Source organism: Schistocerca americana, chromosome X (assembly GCF_021461395.2).
Source record: "Schistocerca americana isolate TAMUIC-IGC-003095 chromosome X, iqSchAmer2.1, whole genome shotgun sequence".
Taxonomy (NCBI): domain Eukaryota; kingdom Metazoa; phylum Arthropoda; class Insecta; order Orthoptera; family Acrididae; genus Schistocerca; species Schistocerca americana.
Genome location: NC_060130.1, coordinates 954,844,378 through 954,871,652, shown reverse-complemented (window position 1 = coordinate 954,871,652; position 27,275 = coordinate 954,844,378). Strand labels below are relative to the sequence as shown.

General features: G+C 38.5%; 1 protein-coding gene across 3 annotated transcripts in view; it reads right to left on the bottom strand.

The window, feature by feature from the left end:
• LOC124556467 (tyrosine-protein kinase transmembrane receptor Ror2) overlaps positions 1–26,728 on the bottom strand; it is a 50,596-nt gene extending 23,868 nt beyond the window's left edge. The window contains exons 1-2 of one of the 3 annotated variants that reach the window (XM_047130417.1): positions 26,594–26,728; positions 10,266–10,436 (exon numbers count right to left, since the gene is read on the bottom strand). In XM_047130417.1, coding sequence (XP_046986373.1) covers positions 10,266–10,344 — 79 coding nt within the window. In that variant the 5' untranslated portion in view covers positions 10,345–10,436; positions 26,594–26,728. Of the gene's footprint in view, positions 1–10,265; positions 10,437–21,757; positions 21,777–26,151; positions 26,268–26,593 lie in introns of those variants that run through there. The other 2 variants (XM_047130418.1, XM_047130419.1) reach the window with 2 other exon arrangements.
• Positions 26,729–27,275: the final 547 nt, after the last annotated feature.

Sequence of the window (27,275 nt, the reverse complement as noted above, 5' to 3'; positions counted from 1 at the left end):
AACAATGCATTCAATACTTGGTGATGAAGCTGGAGAGAAAAGGAACATTGTTAGATCTGCACAGCAGGAGTTGACAACAGTTATTGGAAGAAAGTGTGGGTGAGGTAAAGGCACAATTGTCGGTGTTGCCTACGAAATCTCTTTGCTGTTTATCATAGGCATCTGGACATGTAGCACAAGTCAAAGAGCTGCTAAGAAAGCAGGTCTATATCCCTCCAAGTTCACAGTTATTAAATGAGAACATCTGTCAGAAATACAGGCAGTCACACCCAGTACTCTGGCAGAAACATTCACAAACATGCAGCACCATGCTGAAATATGTGTATATGTAGGGGAGGTGGTCAGATCCAAAACTACTTCTAATGTTTAAGAGCATGGTGAAAAGTTATGCCTCCAAATTTTTTATTTTTTTCTCAGTATTGGTTCAGGTGTCGCATGTCCTGCATATTACTCAGTCAACTTCCCCAGTCCACTGATACAAGTTGCAACCCTCAGCTACTTGAAGGCTCTGAACTGTAGTGTGTAACATGGCAGTGTGTACTGTAATTATGTCAGTGCTTGGGAACAGCATGCTGTAATAAAGTTTCAAATTCGAAAAGTTCATCAGCACAAGGAGCACCCTCATATTCAGCATGACAATGTCAGACCACACACAGGAGTGCTGCAACATCTCCAACAATCTGATGCCTTGGGTTCACTGTCATCAATCACCCTCCATACAGGACTTCCCACCTTGGCCCCAACTGATTTATCCGTTTCCTAAACAAAAGTGAGTTTGTGACTCCATCAACAGGGTCTAACATTCTACAATGATGATATCAACAAACTGGTCCCTTGTTGGGAGAAACATGTTCATTACCAGGGTGACAATGTTGAGGGATAAATATGTAGACATGTAGAATAAAGATGTAGAATGTTTATAACATTCTACATTGGCATTTCTTAGTATTCAGAAAACATGGCACTGATCATTAATGATATAAATACATGCCTCATGATGTGAATTATTACATCATCACTTTATAATTGAAATTCAGAGGAGCCCTACAAAATCATACCACTGTGATCTGAAACTATCAAGCTCACTCAGCTGTACAAAATAACAGGACAAAGGAATGAAAAGAATTTGCCAAGTGTTGATGATGAAACTACAGCTCTGGGTCAACTAACATACAATGCTGTGATCTAGATACAGCCATCGAATACAATATAGAATAGGGAATATTTATATACTCTATTACAGAGGTGAGGTAGGGTTTAAGCTGAATGCAACACATCACTAAGACAGTATGAGTTGAAGCTCTTGAAACTGCTATTCCAACGGAGAACACACCTCCAAATAAGTCAAAGCTTCTCTCACAACAAGGGCATCTCTCACACAGATTGTCTTGATGCAGGTAATACACTGGAGAGTTTAAAGTCTCATAATTCACAGATTACCAACTCCCACTCGTATACAAGCTGCTAGTGTCACACTAAAAGCAATGGTATCCACACAAAAAGCACTTTTCACAGCATAATGTCCAAATCTATCAGGTATTTTTATCACTTACCTGATCTCCATAAAATACCATGTGACGCTTCCCCTGGCTTAGTAATAGGAGAATAGTTTCATGAACATTATGAACAATTTTCTCAACTGAGCATAGCTGTTGCGTGGCTTACAGCACTCTGGAACCCAATGAAATGAATCTTACCCTAGATCACTACTTGGAGTTTTATACTGAACAATGTAAATTTTATAGGGTGACTGATTTAGAAAATCATTGGTAGAAATCACTGAGTAGCCCAAAGAGTTTAGGTGTGTGTGTGTATGTGTGTGTGTGTGTGTGTGTGTGTGTGTGTGTGTGTGTGAGAGAGAGAGAGAGAGAGAGAGAGAGAGAGAGAGAGAGAGAGACCACTCCGAAATCCGAAATTCCAATATTCATTACAAAACTGCAACACAAAAAGTGGAATAGGCCTACGGAAAACAGCACTTTAGGTGCTTTACTACTTAACTTGAAGACACTTTGTTTGTCTTTAGTAACTGTCATGAGAGTAAGACTTAATTTTCACCATTTCTATCTCAATTAAACACTATTTTTACTAGACTTCATAAATCCATATCAAAGCCCTGTGGAGTGATTAACTAAGGAGTAATGTGTATCTTTTAATTTAATTTCTTAGGTTTTTTTTTATAAGAAATCCATTTAAAAAAAGTGTGTTGTGACAGTACATGCATCTGAGTGCATCAAATGTCTCAAAACTGATGTAAGAACTCCTGTACAGAATAAAGGTGTGTATTACAAGGAAGCTCCTCAAATTCTATTTGAGAAATCTGTGTTATGCCATCACGTATTATCCACAAGCTATGGTACACTGCATGGCTCAGATTACTTCATACCCATATTATCGAATCCTATCCTATTCCATTTGTGTACTGAGTCATGGAAGAATGAGTGTATACATGCCTCTGCACATGCCTTAATTTCTCTTATTTTATTCTCATGATCCCTTTGTGAGATATACAATGATAGAAGCATAAAGGTAACACAGTATCCTTTGAATACTGGTTCTCTAAATTTACCCAGTTGGGTTTTGTGAGAACTACATCAACTTTCTTCCAAGGATTCCCATCAAAGTTTCTAAGCATTTTTTTACACTTTTTATGGGTTATGTTATGATCCCAGCAACATGTGTCTGAATTTTTCATGCCTATTGTCATGCCTACTTGATGAGGATCCAAACAATGGAACAATACTTTGCAACTGGTTTCCTGTACAGTTGCACTGTACTTTACCATGACTCTTCCAACAAATCTAAGTCTTCAATCACTCTCACTTTTCATGTCTGGTGATATTTAGAGGCAGGTCACTGCTGTGGACAAGAGACAGGTTCATGTAGTAGCCTGCCCCTTGTCTTTTTACATCACCCTGATCATATTAAAATTTGATTCCTGTTTCTTACTTTGAAAAATTACTTTCTAGATGTGAAAGGAAACAGTATTGAACTTTTATCCTAATTGCATAATATTACAAATTATGTATGTGTATGGTGTGGTCTGACCACACAAATACTTTTACTTGGTCAAAAAAATACACATAGTGTTCTCAATTTTTCACTTAGTACTGCAACTGCTCTCATATATTACATAATAACTAACTTTTTTCATTGATGTTTTCCAGATGTCTAACTTGTAAGTTTGGCAATAATACGTATGTAGCTTCTCAAAAGCTTTCAAATGCAATGGCAGTAAGAAAATCACATGGCTTTACTAAAAAGTATTTTTATTTGTATGGAAACTGAACATGCCTTCAAGACAAATCAACAGATCACTTTCTACAGCAATGGTGTATTATGTACTTATCTTCAAATGAGTAGATATTTCTTTATACAATGCAATGATTTAAAAATTGATTTTTTGCATCCTGTAGCTTTAGTGGCATAACTGTCTTGAAATGCCAGCTTATGAAAGTTCTGTGCACTTGCTGGTACCAATAAACTTTTATTGTTGATTTATACACAATTATTCTACAAAGCAGTGACAGAAGAATCCAGCAATACAATAAAATTTTGATTCAACTTGGAAACTAATGTCAAGAAATAGTTGTTAAATGTTCTGTGCACCTGTAGTGGATAACTAACTTTTCATTTTTCTGCAGTAAGTACACAATCTCTTAAGAATCTTCTGTTTGCCCTGATACTTCTTCCACATGACATAAGAGTGTTAAATTTCGTTGCGAGAGCCCCAGTCCCCTCCCCACAAGTCACTTTTATTTCATGCATGGTTATGGCCTGATCTTCTTCAACACTAAGATTACCTGCAGGGAAATGCAGAAAATCGACTGTGACTGCACTTCATCTTATAATGCAAGTAACATTTCCAACACATTATGCCACAAGTCATCCATATGGGTTGACTATCACTACTGTATTTCTATTAGGAGTATTTTAATGGAAGGAAGCTGAAGTTATGTAGAAAAGTATTACATTTGGTATTCAAGTGCCCGTTGTTTGGTCATCGCATCAAAATGTCACAGCTAACTCCAGAAAAATAAAATGATAACACTCCTCTTAGCTGATGATCTTAATTGCATCAACTGGAATAAGAATGGAATCACAAGGTGTATTTGTGAGTAAAGGAAGTACTTTGCACCTGCACACTCTGCAACCTATCACAAACTATCCCCCCTCCCCTCTGGGCAACACTTTCCTCTTGGTTCTTAATCACACTGTTCATACCACACTATTCATTCCATGTCTTATTTCTATTCCTTGCAATAATTCTTCTTGTCATCCTGTTGTTCTATTAACCCTTGACAAAAGCTGGTGCACTGCTTACTAGTGTATCATCATTGACCTCCAACTCGCTCTGACTCCTCTTCCTTCATCTTTGTCTCCTCTTGTCCTCACATCATGTGGGTTCCTCTCATCCTGGAGTCTTGCTGACATGCACCTCCTTCCCAACCCTTTGAAACCTATCCCTCTTTCCTCCTTACCAAATGAAGTTCCAAAAATTAGGTATAAATTTTTTCTACCATTATTGTGTGTCTGTCAGCAGCACTGGAATTTTGCTCCCTGGAGGTAATTACTAGCCAGCCATATAGCTTCTTTGTAATGTGGGTTTTCCCTAATGAATTTGTATTTGATATGGAAAATAACAACTGCAAAAGAGATGGTAATACAATACATTAATGGACTGAGCTTCACACACTAATCTTAGGAAAAAGTAATTCTTCTCATATTTTGATTGAACAGCTCACTTAGTCTTTTGCTAAACATTCCCCTAACACTGAATCAACTTCCACCAATAACAGAACCTTACTTGTGCAGGCATACCTCTTAACTGACTTCATCCTAAAAAAGTGCAAGTGTTCACCCTACCAGTTACCACAGGAATTTGTCTACCACTTGATTGGATGTGAGCAAGGGACTTGCAGCAGTTATAATCTGTTCATAATGAACAATGTAACTGCAGATATTGGCCTTAACATTCAAACACTTCATTATCTTTAATTGTTGAGGACTCTTACTCTCTTACAACATGGCAGACAAATCATCCTGCCATCCTATTAGAGACTGGAGACCTAATCAAATCATACTGCTACTCTTCAACTTTGAAACATAGTAAGTATGACTGAAGGTAACACTCAACTTCCTCAGAAGATAAATTTGAAACCCGTATTTACAACCATTTTTTAATTCATTTACATGAGAGGAACTAGTTTCAACACTGAAGAGCAACAAGAAAATTTAGAATTCATTCGTTTACTGTGGATGGTGTGCATTTAAAAGCTAAACATAGTGGAACAGAGAAAAATATTAGCATTTAATATCCCAACAACAATGAAATCATTAAAGAGTACAAGTAACAGGATCACACGCTCAGAATGGATAATGACGTGGAAGGAAATTGGCTGTGTCCTTTTCAAAGAAAACATCATAACATTTGCCTTAAGCAACTAAGGGAAACCACGGGAAAGCTACATCTGGATGGCCAGAGATGGATTTAAGCGATGGACCTCTCAAATGCAAGGCCAGTGTCATAACCGGTGTGCCACATTGCTCAATACCAAATATAAATAGCAACACTGAAAAGTGTCATGTGAGAAATCCAGTCTATTAAATGAAGAAGTTTGGAAGAGTGCCGAGCTCTTATGAAAATAATTTCCACCAAGAAAGTGCTGAAATAAAATGCATCACCATCAAAGTAAACACCTATTATTTTAATATGGACATCACACGGTATCTAAATATTTGTTAAGGGTTGCAGATCTTAGCCTACACATCCCACTACATGTCTTATGTTAGTTTTCAGAATTAAAACAAATTTTGTATTTACAAGAAAATATGAGAACACAGTCTCTATGTGACTCCACAAAAACACCAACAGCAGACAATCTTGTTGAACAACCTGTTGACCGGAGATACCCCCGACACGTTTGATGGGTGAAATTCCAGGAAAATGTGCAGGTCAACAAAGCAGGAGATGGTTGGCATATTACTCGACACATCTGGTCTGACATTCTCATTTTGAAAGACGGCATGTTAAGTTGACTGGAAGAAGGGTACTACTGTTCGTTTTAAATCTGTCCTAAAATAGTCTCCGTTTAGAGTGCTCTCAAGTAATAAGTATCTAGATTGAACGTCAAATCCGACACTGTCTGCTACGTTTGTCAACAGTGTAGACTGTTAGAATGTAGTCATCATGGTAGCACTCGACACATTATGTGACCATTAATGTAAGACAGTAAGAAGTGGGACTCATCTGAAAACTTCTGCCACTCAGAAGAAAATCAACAACATTTACATGCCAACTGCAGTCAAAGCACTTATGGTTTCTAGACAATGGAGGCCAGCCCAACAGTAGGTGTGCTAGAAGTTCAACTCACTCGAAGCATTGTCAAACTTTCGACACAGCAGGCCAGATTGCCACTGCTGTGCTCCACAATTCAGTGATCACTATGAACAAAGCTGCATGGTCTCTTATGATAACTCCACAAGAACACAATTATCTCATGCTTAAGTTGCAGTTGGTTGTCACTCTGTATGACACAGGTTCCAAATGCTCAGCACAGAGTCCTTGGTGGGATTGCAATTTTCACAATTTTAGTGAATTGACCAAAGTGATTTATTTTTTATTCAATCAGACATTTCTGTCAGTTACACAGCCTTGTAAAATTTGTTAACTTACACAGACCTTATTAAAAAGAAAAGAAAAATGCCCTTTACAAGCCAAAATATCATGCTATGACAAACAAATTCTCCAGAAAACCATAATTCTGCCTTGTGCAAACTCAGTCACAAACTGATAGTGCACTATTTGACATGGCCAATGTATAATGCTACTTGCTTTCACATTCCCACCTTGTACGATGGTGCTTCTACCAATGACCTTGGGGTAAGAATGACCTTTCCAGTGTCACAAGAGGGAGATGCTGCTGGGCCACTGTATTTGCAATCTTTGTCACTTACTGTGCTCTGCACAGCTTCTGAATTCAGATTCATTCACACAATCCTTGGCCAGACTTGCAATTTTCACAATTTTAGTGAACTAACCAATGTTATTTATTCAATTTTTATTCAGTCAGATACTTTTGTCAGTGCCACAACCTGGTAAAATACACTCTTAACTTACACAGATATTATTAAAAGAAAAGACAATAAACAATAAAACATACACTTACAAATAGCAAATACACTCCTGGAAATTGAAATAAGAACACCGTGAATTCATTGTCCCAGGAAGGGGAAACTTTATTGACACATTCCAGGGGTCAGATACATCACATGATCACACTGACAGAACCACAGGCACATAAACACAGGCAACAGAGCATGCACAATGTCGGCACTAGTACAGTGTATATCCACCTTTCGCAGCAATGCAGGCTGCTATTCTCCCATGGAGACGATCATAGAGATGCTGGATGTAGTCCTGTGGAACGGCTTGCCATGCCATTTCCACCTGGTGCCTCAGTTGGACCAGCGTTCGTGCTGGACGTGCAGACCGCGTGAGACGACGCTTCATCCAGTCCCAAACATGCTCAATGGGGGACAGATCCGGAGATCTTGCTGGCCAGGGTAGTTGACTTACACCTTCTAGAGCACGTTGGGTGGCACAGGATACATGCGGACGTGCATTGTCCTGTTGGAACAGAAAGTTCCCTTGCCGGTCTAGGAATGGTAGAACGATGGGTTCGATGACGGTTTGGATGTACCGTGCACTATTCAGTGTCCCCTCGACGATCACCAGTGGTGTACGGCCAGTGTAGGAGATCGCTCCCCACACCATGATGCCGGGTGTTGGCCCTGTGTGCCTCGGTCGTATGCAGTCCTGATTGTGGCGCTCACCTGCACGGCGCCAAACACGCATACGACCATCATTGGCACCAAGGCAGAAGCGACTCTCATCGCTGAAGACGACACGTCTCCATTCGTCCCTCCATTCACGCCTGTCGCGACACCACTGGAGGCGGGCTGCACGATGTTAGGGCGTGAGCGGAAGACGGCCTAACGGTGTGCGGGACCGTAGCCCAGCTTCATGGAGACGGTTGCGAATGGTCCTCGCCGATACCCCAGGAGCAACAGTGTCCCTAATTTGCTGGGAAGTGGCGGTGCGGTCCCCTACGGCACTGCGTAGGATCCTACGGTCTTGGCGTGCATCCGTGCGTCGCTGCGGTCCGGTCCCAGGTCGAGGGGCACGTGCACCTTCCGCCGACCACTGGCGACAACATCGATGTACTGTGGAGACCTCACGCCCCACGTGTTGAGCAATTCGGCGGTACGTCCACCCGGCCTCCCGCATGCCCACTATACGCCCTCGCTCAAAGTCCGTCAACTGCACATACGGTTCACGTCCACGCTGTCGCGGCATGCTACCAGTGTTAAAGACTGCGATGGAGCTCCGTATGCCACGGCAAACTGGCTGACACTGACGGCGGCGGTGCACAAATGCTGCGCAGCTAGCGCCATTCGACGGCCAACACCGCGGTTCCTGGTGTGTCCGCTGCGCCGTGCGTGTGATCATTGCTTGTACAGCCCTCTCGCAGTGTCCGGAGCAAGTATGGTGGGTCTGACACACCGGTGTCAATGTGTTCTTTTTTCCATTTCCAGGAGTGTATTATGCTTCTGCTACTGCTGATGATGATATGAGCAACAGTGCGTGTTAGGTACTCCACACCAAATGCAATAAAAAAATTTGTTACACTTCCATTATACAATAAATCTCATGAATTTTAAAGTTGTTGATTCATATACATACCTAGGGATTATAACTGCTAACAACTTGAACTGAAACCATCACACAAAAAATGTTGTTGCAAAAGTGAACCATAGACTGCTTTATTGGCAGAACACTTACAAGGTGCAGTAAATCTATTATGGAGACTGCCTACAATACACTTTTTCATCCTCTTCTGGAGTATAGCTGCATGACATGGAATCCTTAACACAGAGGACATCAAATAAGAGTAAAGAAGAACAGCTCATCCTGTGTTATAGCAAAATCAGAGAAAGAGTGTCACAGATATGATAATCGAGGTGGCGTGTTTTGTCCTCCAAATATAAAATTATTTTATTGACTCTCCCCTACAAAAGAAGAAATGAGGATCTTAATAAAATATAGAAATCAGAGTTTGAATGGAAAGATTTGGTATTCATTTTTCCCTGTACTATTTGGAAGTAGAAAGGTAGAGAAAGTGGTTCTATGAACCCTCTGCCAAACAGAATAATTGTGTAGATGTAGATGTGCTGACTGTGGCCTCTTAGAAGTAAGTACAGAAGTGTGAAAGTTGAGTGACACTCGTCACTACTTTTTATGAAACCACACACCCTCAAAGTTGCTTCTTCATCAGAGAGGTGGGCTGCCTTCATTCATTTTGTTCTGTCAAGTGAAGTCTATTTAGTTTTCTGTAAATACCCATGTTTCTAATACTAGTAAAGGTAGAAAAAATCACAACACTTACAAAATTGATAGGGAATGTGGTAGTCATTCCTGACCAATAAAACACAGGTTTAATCCCTTATATTTCCCTTTGCTGCTTGAAAGAGAAAGGGACTGAAAATGGGAGGAAAGAGGAAAGACTGGGGTTTAAAGTCCCACAGACAATGGTATCATTAAAGATTGAGCAAGAGCTTAATCAGACATGATGGTGAATGAAATCTACTGTGTCTCTGTTATCCAGCATTTGTCTTAACTGACTAAGGAAACCAGAGAAAACCTAAATCTAGATGATTGGATATGATTTGAGCCCTGATCCTCCCAAATGAGTCCAGTGCCATCTCATAATGTGAATGTACAGGGAGACAGGGTAGCAACAGACAAGAAATCCATACTGAGAGCCCCAGTCCAGCAGACCACTGTAGTGCACTGAAAGAACAACATAGACAATGATGTTTGATGTCAGAGGGATTAACCTTTTATAAGAAACACCAGTACTGCAATGATGACAACTAGCATGAGATGATTTAAAAAAAAACAGCAAAAAAATCCAAGTGTTGGGACTTAAATACAGGTTGTGATACATGTAATTTACTCAGACACTTTTAAAAAATCCAATTATTTCTCATGAGAAAAAATTCATGTGACTCTAAAAATTAACAACTGTCAATTTCCTTCTTCAATGTCTGTAAGCAACTTAGCCTCACAATATATTGGCAGTAGATAATTACTATGAGTGCTGACTACGAGATGGCAACAAACAAGCTTTAGGAATTTTGTGACACAATTACACTGAATTCCATTTAGTCTCTTAATTAACCAATTTCGGCTGAATATTACTTACCAGCACACAGTACACTGCTTGGCAGTTCCAGTTGTGCATATAGCCATACTGCAAGTAACAATGGAAATGGTGCCATCATTCAATAGCAGCTTCCTCATCAGACAGCATGTCACACATTAGATATGCCAGTTCATGGCTACTTATGCTGTTGTCATTTCCCAGCAAGAATACCTAGTGAAAAAAATTACTATTAAAAAGGGAGGACGAGGAAAATATCTAATCATGTTTAGTAACAGGATCTCACAAATTAACACCTGGATTTTTTTCCCAAGCTGATCATTACTATAAGCAGAAAATTAACCACTATCTCGTTCATCACTGTAGACCAGGGGTAGTCAATCTTTTTTACCTACTGCTCACTTTTGTATCTCTGTTAATACTAAAATTTGCTAACTGCTGACTGGCTTCACAGTATTGGTGATTTATAAAGTAAGCAAGTAACTTTACTTTCTAAAAATTATAAAGTAGAGTTCCAGCAAGTTAAAGCCTATAATAATGTTACTTACCAGACACTTAAGTCAGTTTTTTTTTTTTTTTTTAATCTAATGAAAATGTTTTTGAAACCCCTACTGCCTACCATGAAAGATGGAAACCGACTAGAGGGCAGTAGGGCCCAGGTTGACTACCACTGCTGGAGGTTGATGGTTCAATGAGAGAAAAAAGCTCAGAAACTCTGACACAAACACAGTGTAGCAGGAATATTTAGGCAACCCTAGAATGAGATGACTATATTTAGACAGTAAGCCAATGCTGTTATATAGTTGGATAATTTACTACACTTTTATGTGTGTCTCCCGGCAGTACTGATTATTTTACCTGCTGAAAGTAAGTACTGGCCAGTAATTCTGTCTTATAATTTCATCATAGTAGTTTGTTGACATTACAAAATCTAGACAATTTACTGCACATTGTTTAATGATTGAGTGAACCAAACTGCAGCCTCTCATACAATAGTACCAAAATTTTATACTGTCACACAATATCAGCTCATTTTTGTGTTTTCATATTCGATTTATTTATTCATGAAAATTACACATAACACAATATACTGTTGACTATTCAAAGCAATACCTACGAACCATATTCTACACCCAGAGTGAATGTTCGCTCTGCAGTGGAGTGCGCGCTCATTTGAAACTGCCTGGCAAATTAAAACTGCATGCTGGACTGGGACTAGCACCTGGCACCTTTGCCTTTCATGGGAAAGTTTGCTACCAACTGAGCAATCCCCACATAACTCAACCTCTCACAGCTTTACTTCCACCAATACCTCATCTCCTACATTCCAAACTTTGCAGAAGTTCCTTTCATCTGGGTGTGTTAGTGTCTCATGATCTGCAGGACACCTTCTGTGAAGTTTCAAAGATAGATGAGGTGCAACTGGAATTAAAGCTGTGACTGTGGGTTGAGAGTCATGCTTGGATAGCTCACTTGGTTGAGCACTTGCCCATGATACGCCAAGGTTCAAATCCGGTCTGGTACAGTTTTAATCTGACAGGAACTTCCAAATAAGCACACACTATGCTGGAGAGACAAATTTCTTCTGGAAACAATCCCCCCAGGCTTTGGCTAAGTTATGTTTCTGCAATATCCCTTCTTATTGGAATGCTAGTCCCACAAGCTATGCAGAGCAACTTCCGTAAGTTTGGAATGTAAGAGATGAGGTACTGGCAGAAGTAGAGCAGTGAGGGCAGCTAATAAGTCATGCTCAGATAGCTCAATCAGTAGAACACTCGCCCGAAAAAGGCAAAGGTCCCAGGTTCAAGTCCTGATCTGGCACACAGTTTTAATCTACCTGGAAGTTTCATACTTTATTTCCTGTTAATTACAAACTGTGATTAACAACAGTATCTCAAATAGAATGTGCAAAAATCACAGCTGCAGTAAATGTATTTTTGACTGTAAGTTTGGCCAAAAATTTTTGATCTTCTCTACTGGTAATTATTTATTTTATTTATTTATTTATTTTTGTTCATAGAGATGTATGTCATCAGTCTTTGGACTGAAGACCTTAACAACAACACAGTTCAGCATTTCATTAAACCTTTCGGTCATGGTGTCCTCATATAAGGACATACTAAATAAATGCTTAGTGTATAAAAATTTGTTAAATTTTATCATTTGTGGCTGTTGTCCTCATATTGTCACAAGCAGAGAGTTTATTTGAGAACAATGTCAATGTCTCCTGTCTGTGTGTGGTACTACAAAACAAAAATGAATGTGCACAGTCATACGGCCACTTCCAGTAATCTTTGTGCCTCCAATCAGCCAGTTCATATCTTCTGAGTTTAGGTAAAAAAATTATTTGTGCGTAGAAAGGTGCATTCTTGAAGGTGAAAACTAAAGGTGTCTTTCAGAATGAAAGGTAAGTGACATATTTATAGCTTTATAAATGTCTCCAAATAAGGACACTGTGATTGGAAGGTTGTAATACCATAGAAATTTAGGACATTGCCCCGAGTCCAACATAGATGAAGGCCACTTACGGAAGAAGTAGTTATCGAGCTCAATTCACCTGAAATTGATGATCTATCCGACGATCCTGGCGATAATTTTGAATAAGAGGACAATGATGGAGATAGTGTTACACATTTTATATCATACTGTATATTGTAAGCTCAGTAGCCTAGACGCAAAGCCTGCTAACTGACTGATAAGTGACACTGAGATAATAACAAAACACTAGTCCCATCCAAACGGCCATCATGTAGGTGCTCAAAAAATCTATATGACCGTGTGTCCACCTCAATATCAACATATAATGAATTTAACTGCCTTTTCATCTGGGCTACTCAGATGTAAGCTTTTTTATGAGTTTTTACTTTTGTAATAGCATTTTTCATTATAGGTTCTGGAGATCCCTTATCATTGGAGCGTAAAACAATGACAATGAACAAGACCACCCTGAAATAGATATTATGCAGTGATGGACATTGTTGATCTAGAGTGGCATCATAATTTTGGACAATTAACACCTAATAAAGATATTCGGTGGAGGAAAAGAGGAGTCACTTATATATCTCCTTTTATCGAATGGTACAAATGTTATTCTGAGGCAGTGAATAACCTTGAGAGTCCCTACCAATTTTTTTAACAAAAATGTCACTAATGTTCTTGTGCACAAATGTGTGGAATGTGCAAATATTTCCGTAGTTTACAGAAGTGTAGGTAATTTTGCTCCTACGACAGAAAAAGAATTCTTTTGCTTATAGGAATTCACGTTCTGATGGGAAATTTGAGATACCCCAGGATTAGATATTACTGGGAGCTGCGGGTACATAAGTTATAGTAAAACAATGGTAAGACAACAAGCCATTGGTAATGGCACCGAAGTTTGTGGGAACTGGAAACAAATGTGTGTGTAAAAGATGGGATAAAACTGAAAAGAAATATGTTACAATTGACCGGCCATAAGTTATTGACATTTACAATCAACATATGGGAGGGGTCAACAAGATGGATATTCTGATCACAATTTGCTGCACATTCATCGGATCATGAAAGTGGACAATTTGCATGTCTACCCATGCAATGGTATCGCATGTGTAAATGCATGGATTGAGTACAAGAAAAATGCATCACAGTTAGGTGTTCCTAAAAATAAGACCCTTGATTTGCTTCACTTTAGGGCAAGCATGGCCAAAGTACTGACAAAAATAGATAAGCCAGCTGCCAGGATAAAGGGGTGTCCCACTAGTGAGAGTCCAATGCCATCTGCAAGTACATCAAAACGAGCCAATACGGAAGTTTGTCCAGAAGGTGATGTTTGTTTGGACAACACTGGGCATCTTCCAGTGGTCAGTGACAAAAAATCATTTGACACGTGGAAGAAACTGGATTGCAAAGGCAAAACCAAATGTTATTGTGTAAAATGTAACATTAACTTCCCTCTGTATAGAAAAAAAAAATGTTTCTTTCACTATCATTCTTCACAAGTTAAATCATAGTTTATTTGTATAATCATTAAGTAAGCTTAGTGTAATTTATGTATTTTCATCAAATAAAATACTTTGACTTTTTGCCTTAGTCTTCACCCACTCGAACACAATGTCCTCATTTGGGGATGCATTGATCCCCTCTTGGGGGGCATCTTCAAATATTTTACAAATCTGAAAAATCATAATTTAATTCAAAGAACTGGATAGCAGGATAGCAAAGGCATTTTTTTTAGAAAAAAAATGAATTTGTAACTGAAAGGGTTAAACAACAGAAATTACAGAAAACTGAAAAATATTAACTGGAGGAGGCCACTACTAGCTATACCACAACATTTTCTGGCCAGAATGCTTGTTAAGAGGGGTGTCTCTGGCATACACTTACAAAACACTGCAACATCACATATGCAGCACACTATGAGTGTAAAAGCAGAACTTTCATTTAACTTAAATGTTTATTCCTGTCTGTAGAGTTGTGTAACTTATACCACTCAGTGTCAATATGATTAACTTGTTTGTCCACGGATTATTTTACAATGATACAGGCTGTGTCAGCTGAATATACGAAAAACACAAGCCATATAGACAGAAATATGGCCTCGATGAAGGATCTAGCCTGGCATTTATATTAAATGATTTAGGAAAACTATAGAGAAACTAAACAATGATGGCCAGGCAGAGTAAGAACCTCCAACCTCTCAAAAGACTCCGAGGCCAATGTTTTAACAAATGCACTGTCATTTTGTCTTTTAAAACTTTTCACTGCACACAACTTCACATACTTGCAGTTGACTTTAGGACCATAGCTCTATTACATCTCCATGTCTCCCCTTACACCAGTCTGACAAACTGAGTCAGCACCTGCTATTGATGAGTGAGATGTTGGATAAAAAGGATAGATATTAGAGTTACGTGCTAGTAACCATCTTTTATTTTATTATTAAGCTCTACTTGGAATTAATAAGTAAGCCTTATCAGTGTAGTATGCAACTGTTCTGAATTCCTTTCTAAATGAATGCATTTTAGGTCTCTTTTTCATTTCCTTGGGAAAATACTTATACAATCATAATCTACGACAGAAAATGATGTTTTTAATTTTTTTTTCTTTCAAATCCTTCCAATGAGCCTGACTACTACTTTTAGTTATTATTCTTCTATGCAGTTTGAAAACTGTGTTCCACTTTTATGTATTTGATCCCAAGAACAGAATCCCATAGATAAGAATTGAGTCTAGTTAGGAATTCCACATCACTACAAGCCAGTGGCTGTTACACGATGATGAATGGGCCCTAAGGACATAACATATTGATGACATATTCTTCAGTAGTATCCTGTTTGTTAAATCCATATAACCTAACAATCAATATCCATTCCTGCCTTTGCTAGACAGTTTGTAGATTTATTATTTACGTTTAAAGAGACAATCTTTTGCACCGTATTTCGCAAGTATGACTAGAACCACTCATTGGCTATTCTCTTCTTTCTAGTACCTCAGTTTGTTTATTATTTTATGCTCAATACAGTCAAAAGCCTTGGTTAGATCTAAAAATGTAACTGTAACCAGTCATCCCAGCTGAAAGCTTCAAGCTCTACTTTCATAAATTCTTGTACATTTGTAAACTGTGTCATAGCCAATCCTACTTCTGCTAGACCGGTAGCCAAACTCCTTTTCATTAAAAACATTGCATTTATTGCAGTAACTAATTAGTCTGTCTTTCATACTTGATTCTATTACTTTCTAGACAGATGAGAGTACAGGAAATGGGCTGCAGTTATCGTATTTTCTGCATTATCTTTCTTTAGTAGGAACATAATTCTTGCATACTTTAGATACTGACCTGTATAACTTTATACAGGATTAAAATAATTCCCAGTAGGATGCAATTCCTGGCCCCTTAAGTTTTACTGCTAAGTTGCTTAATGCTACAGAGCAGACAGAGTATCCTACTTCCACATCGATTCAGAAACTATGCTACACATTCTTATAAATGAAGGATAGTACGAAATTCTGCTGCTACAGAGTAGTTGTGTATATAGAAAAGTAAGAATAAATCACAGTGTGAATATGGAGAGAAAACAATTACTAGCAAGCTCCAGAGATAGGGCATGTAACACCTTTTAACATTAGGTAAGAGATAAACACAGACAAATAAATGTCGTTAAAATCATATGTACTGAAGCAATCTTGGCCATGGTGGAGGCAAGAAAATAGTGGTGTGAGAGAGAGAGAGAGAGAGAGAGAGAGAGAGAGCGCATGTGGAAAAGGGGGGGGGGGGGGGCAGCAGATAGGAAGGCGGTTACAAAAGACTGTGATGGTGTGACCATGCAGGAATAGGCAGGAGAGGTTGCTGGCAACAAGGCAGAAAGGCAGGGACCGGGAAAAGGTTAGAGGCTGCCAGGAGAAACAGTGACTAAAAATTACAGGTGAAGAGTGGACAATCCGGAGTATGAGAAAGATATAAGGAACAGAAGACACAGGCATGCAGATGAAGTAGAAAAGTGACAAGAGTAATATAAGGCTGCAAAACACAGATTATTGCTGTAAAAATTGGAAATTAAAATCATATATGCCTGTTACATATGTACTACATAAAAAATACTTTCAGCAGTTACTTATGGACAAAAGACAGTTGGATTAAGGAATGAATAATAAAAATAAGAAGTAATATAGGATGGAGAACTGATGAAGGTACCAGACATAGACTTTCAGTCATTATATACTATTCCTACGAACACTCAGTTCTTAACTACAGGATTCTTTTCTAGGGACCAGATGCACAGATGATAGCACAATTTTCAAACACCAGAAAAGGTTCATAACAGAAGACTACAAAAAATAGTATTTGGAGTCACTGTAAGAAAATAGTTTTAAAAGATGGCATTGTTACTTGCTAAGTCAGTTCAACTACCAATCTGTTGTAGGCATCAGCAAATATATTAGAAAATTTTCACAAATAGTTCTGTACACAATTAAGGAACTAGAGTCAGTTTGGATCTACATTTATCAAAAAAAGGGGGGGGAGGAGGATGAGGAGGAGGAACTACACAGCATTTTCTATCAGGTATTAAAATTGCATAATAATTTACCCAAAGAGATGAGATACTTAATGTCATTTAGTTAAATTGGCAGTCAAACCATACCACTTAAATAATGCATACAACACAATTAAAGAATAAGCAGGGATGTTAATACATAATAATAATAATAATAATAATAATAATAATAATAATAATAATAAAGTAACAGAGTATTATTATTAGCAAAAAGTGGATGCTGCTGTTAATACTAATTTCTCACCATTTTTCTGAGTTCAGCATCTCAACCTATCATGAAGTGATATTGGTTAGTCTTTTAGATTGGCAGAAGGGAAGACATGGAGACATATCAAAGGTGCAACTGCACAGTCATGGTCCTAAAGTCATCTGCAGCTGCTTGTGGTGTGTTCAGTGTGGAGATACAAAGTGAATAGTGTATTATAAGTTTTCATGTAACTAAGATAATTTAATCCAAGTGTGAACAAAAAAAGGACAACTGTGTGTTACATATAACTGAATGAGGTAGGGTATTTGTTAAGACACTAACCTCAGATTGAGGAGGGAGACTCATGCTCTGTCCCGTCATCTTGATTCAGGTTTCCCCAAATCACTTCAAGCAATTCCAGGATGATTCCCTCAAGAAGCCCACATCTAACTATCTGTATTCTGCTCATTAAATGTGTGTGTATGAATATATATGTGGTTATAATTAAAATTTTACTACTTGAGCCAGTGTAGGCAGAAAACTATTCATTGTATGGGTACCCAACGTTATAGGAATGACGCCCAGCCTGCATTTTGCAGGCTGTCTCTTCTTAGTAATATTAGTGTCATGACTTGCCACTAGGCACTGGTACTGGTATGGTGACAAAGGGTTGAAGGACAAGCATAAGTGTTAATTATAGTTGCAGATGGTCAACAGTGGTCTGGGCAAGGGGGTCAAGGCTTTACTCGTAAAGCTGCTTCATCAAAACAACAGCTATAGTGCTGCTGCTTTCCCAGGAGGAAAACAGAAAGGTCGTCTTTCTGCACCGGGGTTGAACAACGTGATTTGGAAGTTCAAATTAACTGGAAATTTGAGAATAGCTTCTGGGAGTGCCACTAACTGTTGAAAAAGTTAGTGTTCCCCTGGCTGAGAATGATTGACGCATGTGATCTTTAAGCAGTGCACATGCTGTGTCACAATAGCTGAACATTCCATGGTTCAGCATTCAAACAGTGCTGTGAGTAACTGTGAAATGGTATCTCTAGTGTGTTTCCACACTATCATGGATGTAGATGGTCATCACACTGAGCAGCGTTTGTAACCTGGAATGTAATCATGATATGCAATTAACAAATGTAATCCTCTCATGTGGAAGTTAAAATTTGTTTATTTCAATGGTTTATTCATTATTTCTCTTCTGTATGTCATTACAAATGTTTCCACAAAGTTTCATTGTCCTACAATCATTCATTTGTCATGGATGGGGGGGGGGGGGGGGGGGGGGGGCTCTAAAATAGTAAAAGACTAATTACAATCATCCTGTACATACCATTTGCATTTTCCTTGTATTAAGGTGACATGATCCTTGTAAAAATAAATCACTACACTTAGAACGAACAAATGGTTCAAATGGCTCTGAGCACTATGGGACTCAACTTCTGAGGTCATTAGTCCCCTAGAACTTAGAACTAGTTAAACCTAACTAACCTAAGGACAACACAAACATCCATGCCCGAGGCAGGATTCGAACCTGCGACCGTAGCGGTCTTGCGGTTCCAGACTGCAGCGCCTTTAACCGCACGGCCACTTCGGCCGGCAGAACGAACAAATAATTAATTCAGTGGTTGCATAAGAACACACCATATGTTTATACCGTAAACCTTCTGTGATGTTCATTATTTAGTTACCTGAACTGATTGGTGAAGCACAACCACTTAGTTCTTTCAAACTGACAAGATGATGACATGGGAGAAATCTCTCACATATCTCAAGGAGTGTTTCTGGTGTTAAAAATTGATAAGGCAGTTTTATCCTCAGCTACATAATTGACAAATTGCTACAGGAGAAAATACTACAAAGCATCTCAGAATTGCTGTTGTTCACAGCAAATTACCTGTCTGTAGCACTTTGTTAAAGACAGTCACAGTGTGTCATCGTGAAATATGAATGACATCACTTAATTTGATCCCGAAGGGGAGTAACATGAGGTAAATATAGGCAAATGGAAACAGTTATTTTGAAACAGAAGTCACTAGCATTAATTACTCATACACTGAACTTAAACAGAAACTTACAGAATCAACCATGGTGATGCTAATCATCAAGGACTTTCATATGAGAGCTCTAGGTAAATGGAATTGGCGATGAACACTTGCATGAGATACATTTTTGACATTTGTTTTTCCAACCACATCACTCCTGTCAACTATAAAAAAGGTCCCTTGCACAAAGCATAAAAACTATTTAAAAATGAAATGTTTGTGGGAAGAATAATTCATGGCTGATGAGTATTTATGTACAAAATTGTAAATATTAATGAATTATGAATGTTAATATTAATTATGAAGCATAAAGCTGGCATGATTACCTCAAACGTGTATCTTAAATCTTCTATGCAATACCGTATAAACACAAACCAATATACTATACTGCAATATAAGCAAAACAACACCAAGGAGTCATCAAAATCACCATTTCATGATTGAATATGGCTGCCATGTGACCATTAAAAAAATCAGATCAAGAGATTTAGCAATGAAAAACTGGGAAATATGGACTAGAATTGACAATGATGTGTATCATTGGTAAGACAGTATTTTAACTAAGAGTCACATTGCAATGGTGATAGTCCAGAGATTTTCTGTCAAATTTCTGAAGAATAACACTTCGGCTCTCAAGCAAACACTTTGAGCATCCCAGTTTTAAGAACACAGTCCACAAATGATATGCTTACAAATAAGAGTATTAAGAAGATACAGAGAAAAGTAGCATGATTAGTTGCACATCAAGGCCGAATACATCATGGGTGTCAACCCTTTTCATTTTATCACTAAAAGTTCCACTATACCTGTTTAGCACCAGCTCAGAGGCCATCACATATTCACATAACATTTGCTGTAACAAAGGTATGACTTCCCACTACAAAATAAAACACACTCAGTTACATTTCAACTGATTAAACTGCAATAGCTGTTGTGGTATTATCATTTGAAATGCAATACTAGAGCTGTGGTTGCCCCACATATCAAGTACAAATCCTCCTGTTAGATGAAGAAGTCATATAAATACGTAATGCCTCATTCTTAGCTATATTAAGGGAATTTGTTTCCACTCATTTCATTATAAATTACGAAGTGGATTTACTGTGTTCATTACAGTTGCTGCTGCTGTCTTCAGTGCGAAGAATGTTTTGATATAGCTCTCCCTGCTACTCTATCCTGTGCAAGCCTCTTTATCTCCGAATAAATACTGCAATCTACATGCTTTTGACAACCAATCCCTTCTTCTAGTCAAGCTGTGCCACAAATCTCCCCCCCCCCCCCCCCCACACACAATTCTATTCAATACCACCTCAGTAGTTATATGATCTACCCATATCAGATTCTTCAGCATTCTTCTATAGTAGCACACTTCAAAACTTTATTATCTTCTTGTCTATACTGTTTCACTTCCGTACAAGGCTACAGTCAAGATAAATGGTCGGTTCTCTCAAAGATCTTAATAATTTTGTGTAAATTTCACCTACAGCATGTGCCTTGTTTAGACCCAGACATTTACGTACTGTCATATTCTTCTTGCAGTTTCCACTTATCCATCTCTTCATCCACTTCCATAATATTGTCTTCACATGGCCCTCCTAGATCCTGTATTTTAGGCTTCTCTTCTTTTTCTCAGTACTAGCACGACACTGCTGGTGCAGCTGCTTTTCTTATCGCCAAAGGATTCTTTGATTTTCCTACACACAGCATATATTTTTCTTTTAGACAAGGATGGTTTAACAGCTTTGCATTTATTACCCTGTCATTCCTACTTTCTACCAGTCTCATATTTTACTATCTGTATTATCTAGTGCCTGCTTCATGTGCTGCATACTTCCATTTCTCCCATGAATTAAATTTATTATCTTTTGTGTTATTCAAGGATTTCAGTTGAATTCTGTCTTCTTGCCTCTGAAGACATAAATATGGAATCCCCATGCTTAGAAGCCTCATACTGAACAAATATATGGTAACTGAGCTTGATTACAATATTACAAAAATATTAAGAACTAGTCTCACAACCAAACAAATCAATATATCAACACACACTGCCTGAAAGAAAAAAAGTAAAGCACTCAGATGGGGAGGAGGAAACAAAATGAAACCACATGTGTTAAAGGGGTATGTGATGTTATTTCAGTGATTATAAAATTGACTGAAGTTTATTAATAACTTGGCAGTATGAGCCCACTTATCAATATGACATTGCACCCTCTGTGGCCAAGAAGCATGCACTAATGTGTTTGGGAAGTGTCTCATAAAGCCAGTATATCCTATCTTGAGGCAATCTGGCCCACCACTGTGTAAGTATTCCTCAGCATTCTGGATACTAGCACTGGGATGGAGTTGACATCCTAGTTACTCTCTCACTTGTTCTATCGGGGACAGAGCTGGGAGTCTTGCTGGCCATGAAAATAGCTCATCATGCAGACAGTTCATGGAGCCATGTGCCCTGTGGGGACGAGCACTGTCCTGTTGAAAAACAGGGACAATGATACTGTTATATGAGAGGTAATACATGAGGGCACAGGATGTCTGCGACATATCATGGTGCCGTCAGATTCCCTTCAATCATTACCAGTCGTTACCTTAATTCATACCTGATGGCCGTTTTACTGGGAGTAACACTGCTGTAACTCTCCAAAATGTTGTAAGAATGGTGTCTTACTTACTGACGGAGGTTTTACAGGGTAGTATAGAACCACAATTCACTGCTGAACACAATGCAACGCCATTAATCAGCAATCCATGTTTCGCGGTCATAGCACCACTCCAAATACAGTCATTTGTGTTGTGTTAACAGCAGCCTTTGCCTGGGGCAGTAACTCCCCTGGTCTGGCTGTTGCTAGTCTTCGATCAATGATGTGGAGTGAAACAGAATGTTCAGAGACTCCACTACTCATTCTTTGATGGGAGGCAGAGATGTGAAGAAGCTATAATATGCTTGGTGCACAATACGGCTATCTCCGTTCTGTAGTCAGACACGGTTGAGCAGAGCCTTGATGACAAATACGCCTGTCTAACATGGGGCTATTATCACATACGAATGCCCCACAAAACTGGATACTGCATGATTCAACCAGCCAGCCAAATAGAGTCCCACAATGAGGCCCCTTTAAAACTCTGTCAGGTGCTGGTAACACTATCCCAGCCAAGTATGTGGCACTTCCTTGTCCTTCACAGTAATCACTCAACGTCTGACATTTCATACACCCTACCAAGCCTAGTAACATCACTAGACATGAATGACACTAACGCAGTCCAGTGGCCATTCTACCTGTATAGAGAATTGCAGCTCTAACAATTTACAAAACCACCAAAGGTGTGTGCATGTACGAAGTCACGTTGACAGACGACCATGTCTTCTGGGGTATACCAACCTCTGAACCCAGTGAGGTGATCTGCAACAGTTTTAATTGGAGATATTTAAGTGTGTAATGCCTTATTCCTCTACTTCAAGATTTGTATGAATACTAAATAGGTAACTGTTCTCAGATGAGAATTATAGGGTTCACACCCATCAGATAAATAAATGAAATATGTTTTCACACAGTATACTTCAAAAATTACAATGATTTTCTAAAAATTAGACAAAGTTACTTATCCACAGTTCTGAAATACTAAAAATATGATTGAAATTGTGATAAATTTTAATCAAAATAACTTTAAAAATCACACTTAAGTGAATCAAGATTCAATGTACGCCATAATCCATCCAGTAGCGCTCTCTCTCTCTCTCTCTCTCTCTCTCCCTCCCTCCCCCCCCCCCCCCCCCCCCCCCCTCTCTCTCTCACAACATGTTCCTATTGTGATGTATATTTTGTTGGAACACAAAAGTGACCATGAAAAAAGTAAGTATGAATGAATGAGGAGTAGAGTGCAGTTATCCTATGGCTCATGTTAAACATAACTGTAAACTACTAATGTTGGGTGGTGAAATAATACTCAGCTGGAGAGAAGGCCAAGAATAAATAATTTTTGCCACAACGCTCATTACCTTGATAGCCACTGCATGATCAAATACAATTTATATGAGTATTGTCCGCCTCCGTAGCATAGCGGTAGCATTACCGCCTACCACGGAGGGGGACCGGGTTCTATTCGCGACAGGGGACTGAATATTGTGTGTCCTCCTTCATCATTGACTCGCAAGTCGCCAAAGTGGCGTCAGCTAAAAAGGACTTGCAATACGGCGGCCGAACTACCCGAATGGGGTCTCCCGGCCAACAACGCCATATGATCATTTTTCCATATGAGTATTATTTGCATTTGGACAGGTAATTTCAATGATGATGCACTTCTGCTGTTGCCACACAACAGCACCAAACTATTGAGAAAAAAAGAAAGAAAAAGAAACACGGTGGAGGGGGAAGAAAGAAGATTAGGGTTTAATGTCCCATCGACTTCCAGGTCGTTAGAAAGGGAGAACATGCTTGAGTAGTTTCAAGGATGGAGAAGGAAATAAGCTAAGCCTTTTCGAGGGAATCATCTCAACATTTGCCTGGAGCAATTTAGGGAAATCGTCGGAAACCTAAATTTGGATGGCTGGACAGGGATTTGAGCCATAATCCTACTGAATGGATGTCCAGTGAGCTAACCACTGCACCACCATGCTCGGTATCATGCAACCAATTTTTCCACCTATTACAATATCTTCTGTGAGGTGCAGTTCAACAGAACTTTGCTAAATCTAATGTATATAGCAGCAATAGTGATATGTAATAAGGTTTTGTATTGTAGCATTTGAATTGTGTGAAGAAAAATGAAGGAAAAATTAGGGTCTAACATACTGTACTTGGTGTGGTCATTACAAATACAGAGTTCAAGCTTGGATTGAGCAGGCAATCATTTGCGTCTTGCATTTGCCTTAAAGATTTACGACTGAAACTTTATCTCTTTGTTGTAAAACATACTGACTGAAGCACACTCAAACATGTATAAAGTAAATCAGATACACTTACTTAACTGTGTTTTGGACTGCACGATTTAATATAAAAGGATAACCCTAAAATTTCTTGAAATGTAACTAGACAACAGGTTATGTATCAGCAGGGTGGTACAAACAAACAAAAAGTTATTAAATCAAGCCCCCTTCAAACATATGTGGAAATAATTCTGGCTGATTTAATTCCATTATGGTAAATGAAACTCAATAAAAAAACAATTAAACTGCAGGGAAAACTGTTCATGTGAAGACAATTCAGGATTATGTATCTGATTTGTCACTCTGGTTTTCTCAAATCGTTTAAGCCAAACTTCACATCAGTTCCTAGTCACAGGCCACGGTAGATACATTCTTGATTCCGTGTCCTTTATTGAATTTTGCAAAAGAAGTATATTTTTAAACAGCTTTTTTGTTATCACAGGCATCATATTTACTTCCACAGTGGTATTTTATATTTCAACTCGACTTTCCTTCACACAAAAATTCAAAGTGTATATTGACATGTTCATGGCCATATACCATTGTCACACATGTCTGATGAGAAAAAAGGAAATCAATACACTGAGCAGCTTGTACAGAACAATACATTTGCTTTCTTAGTAAAGTCTGTCAGAAAGTAACACTCAAATGTGTGCACTAACCAGGCTGGCACCCAGTAGCCACTAACTGGATTTCCCTTTAGGACATACCTCTTGGAAAAATATTTATCATGCAAAAAAAGTAGCATTATAAAATAAATGTTTCTTATCATTCCATGTTTCTTCCATGAGCCCAACATCTTGCCTGTAATATATTCATGAAATAGAGTTGCATACATGCATATAATTACAAAGCAAAATGTAGTCCACCAGTACCAAATCAGTTATACCAATTGTGGATACATTGTATATGAATGACTATATAAAGGGCATAGTTCCATAAAGCAAATGGATTTATGTCTATAAAGGTTGTCTGGAAGCTGAATGTCTGTTCATGAACGTTAATAACTAATTCCTTAACAAGTCTTTACATTGTTTATAATTATGACTCCCTAGAATAATTAGTGTAAATCACAATCATCATATTTTTAAATAAATGACACCCATATAAACCGTGTACTGTAAGAATAGGGACTATTTACTAACATTATTTGCTGTTTTTAATAAACACTTTAAGAACTATAAATATGTACTGAAGGCCCCCATTGATTTGTCTAATGTTTAAAGTACCCATTTTCGCCAGAGCAACTTGTTTTGTTCAAAGTGACATTCGTAAATTGAGGTTTACGTAAACTTTCTTCAGCATATGAGTTTACGTTTGTGTTTATGCATTACCAATTATGTATATACTACCACAGTGTTCGTTTTTAACTCAAAATATACATAGCTTCGAACCTCATTCATTTTATAAATAAGCACTTCGATTGTTATGTACGTTTCACACTAAAGCCTAAAGTACCAGTTTCTTTCTAATGCGTTTCACTGCCAACGGCATGTGACCAACTGAATGTGTAGTTCCATTTTCTGCATACCTGTAACCAAAAACCACTTGCACCTTGTCTCGATCTCACATAAAAATTCGAGTTTTTTTAACACACTTCCAGTCATGCTATTTCTAAGTCATATCTTTAGAACTTTATTTAAAACTCTGTTGAGCAGAAATTCGTTATCATGCATGTTGTCTCATTCCTTTGTACTAAATGATCTTGACGTTTCAGCAATTTGAAGAGACTACGCCTATTACTTACTAGGTAGGTTTTCCCCCTTAATAATCGATGTGTTTCTTCGTGTTATTGTCGTGTGAGCAGTGACAACAAATATCGTAGGAAAAAAATTACATGGGCACAGGTCTCTGCCATCTCGTGACGATATTACAAGCCGAATAAAGCAACACGAAATAAATAAAGGTGAGACATTGTCACATTTTGTATGCGTCACACTTATTCTTGACCATCAGTTCAGTCTTCTGCTTTGTGTATGAAAAGTTGGGCTGAAACCTAGGTTTCTAGAAGTCTATAAATAATTAACAGCACATATTCAAATACATCGTTTTTACTGCAACTAAATAATGAAATCAGACTACTTTGTTTTAATATACATCGCAGACAGCATATCACTAAATTACTGACACTACAGGCTCGTGTATTATAGAACTTTCAATTATGTGGTTGTAAACAACGCATTACACACCATACTTATTTTTCATTTTTGTTGTGATGCACTTCATGTTGCTACCGTCTCACCGCTATATCCTAAAACCACAAACAACATCATCCACACTTCAATGTACCCACTTCTCCACCGCAAACACGCCCGAACTATTGTGTCACGTAATATCTTTGCATCGTCATACAACAGGCGTCTAAAGCTAGCGAAATGAGGGATGCTCAACTACCGGACCTACCGATAGATGGCTCTACCAGCTGATTACTGTCGTCTGTATTGCCCGCCATATTCGAATTTGCCAAGAAGTTTCTCTCGGTCTGTACGGTGTATAAGGAATTAAGGATTATCGAAATGGTGATTTCTTGTTCCGCTTTCAATTGTACGAAACGATGGAGTAAGGAAAGTGACTTACCATTTCACAGGTAATAGGACTACCGATACAATACGATAACAATACAGACTTAGTGCGTTTGCAAATTCGATGTTTTTGAACAGGTTTCCTCAGAAGCACGCAGAGCCGCTAAAGAAGTGGATTACTTCCATGAAGTGGAAAGATTTTAATCCTACGTCTTGCAGTTTTCTTTGCGGAAACCTTTTCCGCAAGATGATTACGTAGTGAGCCCTGGAACATGGAAGAAACGTTTCAGACCCGAAGCAGTGCCATCAGTTTTTGACTTTCCGGCACATTTGATGCCACCAAATAAAC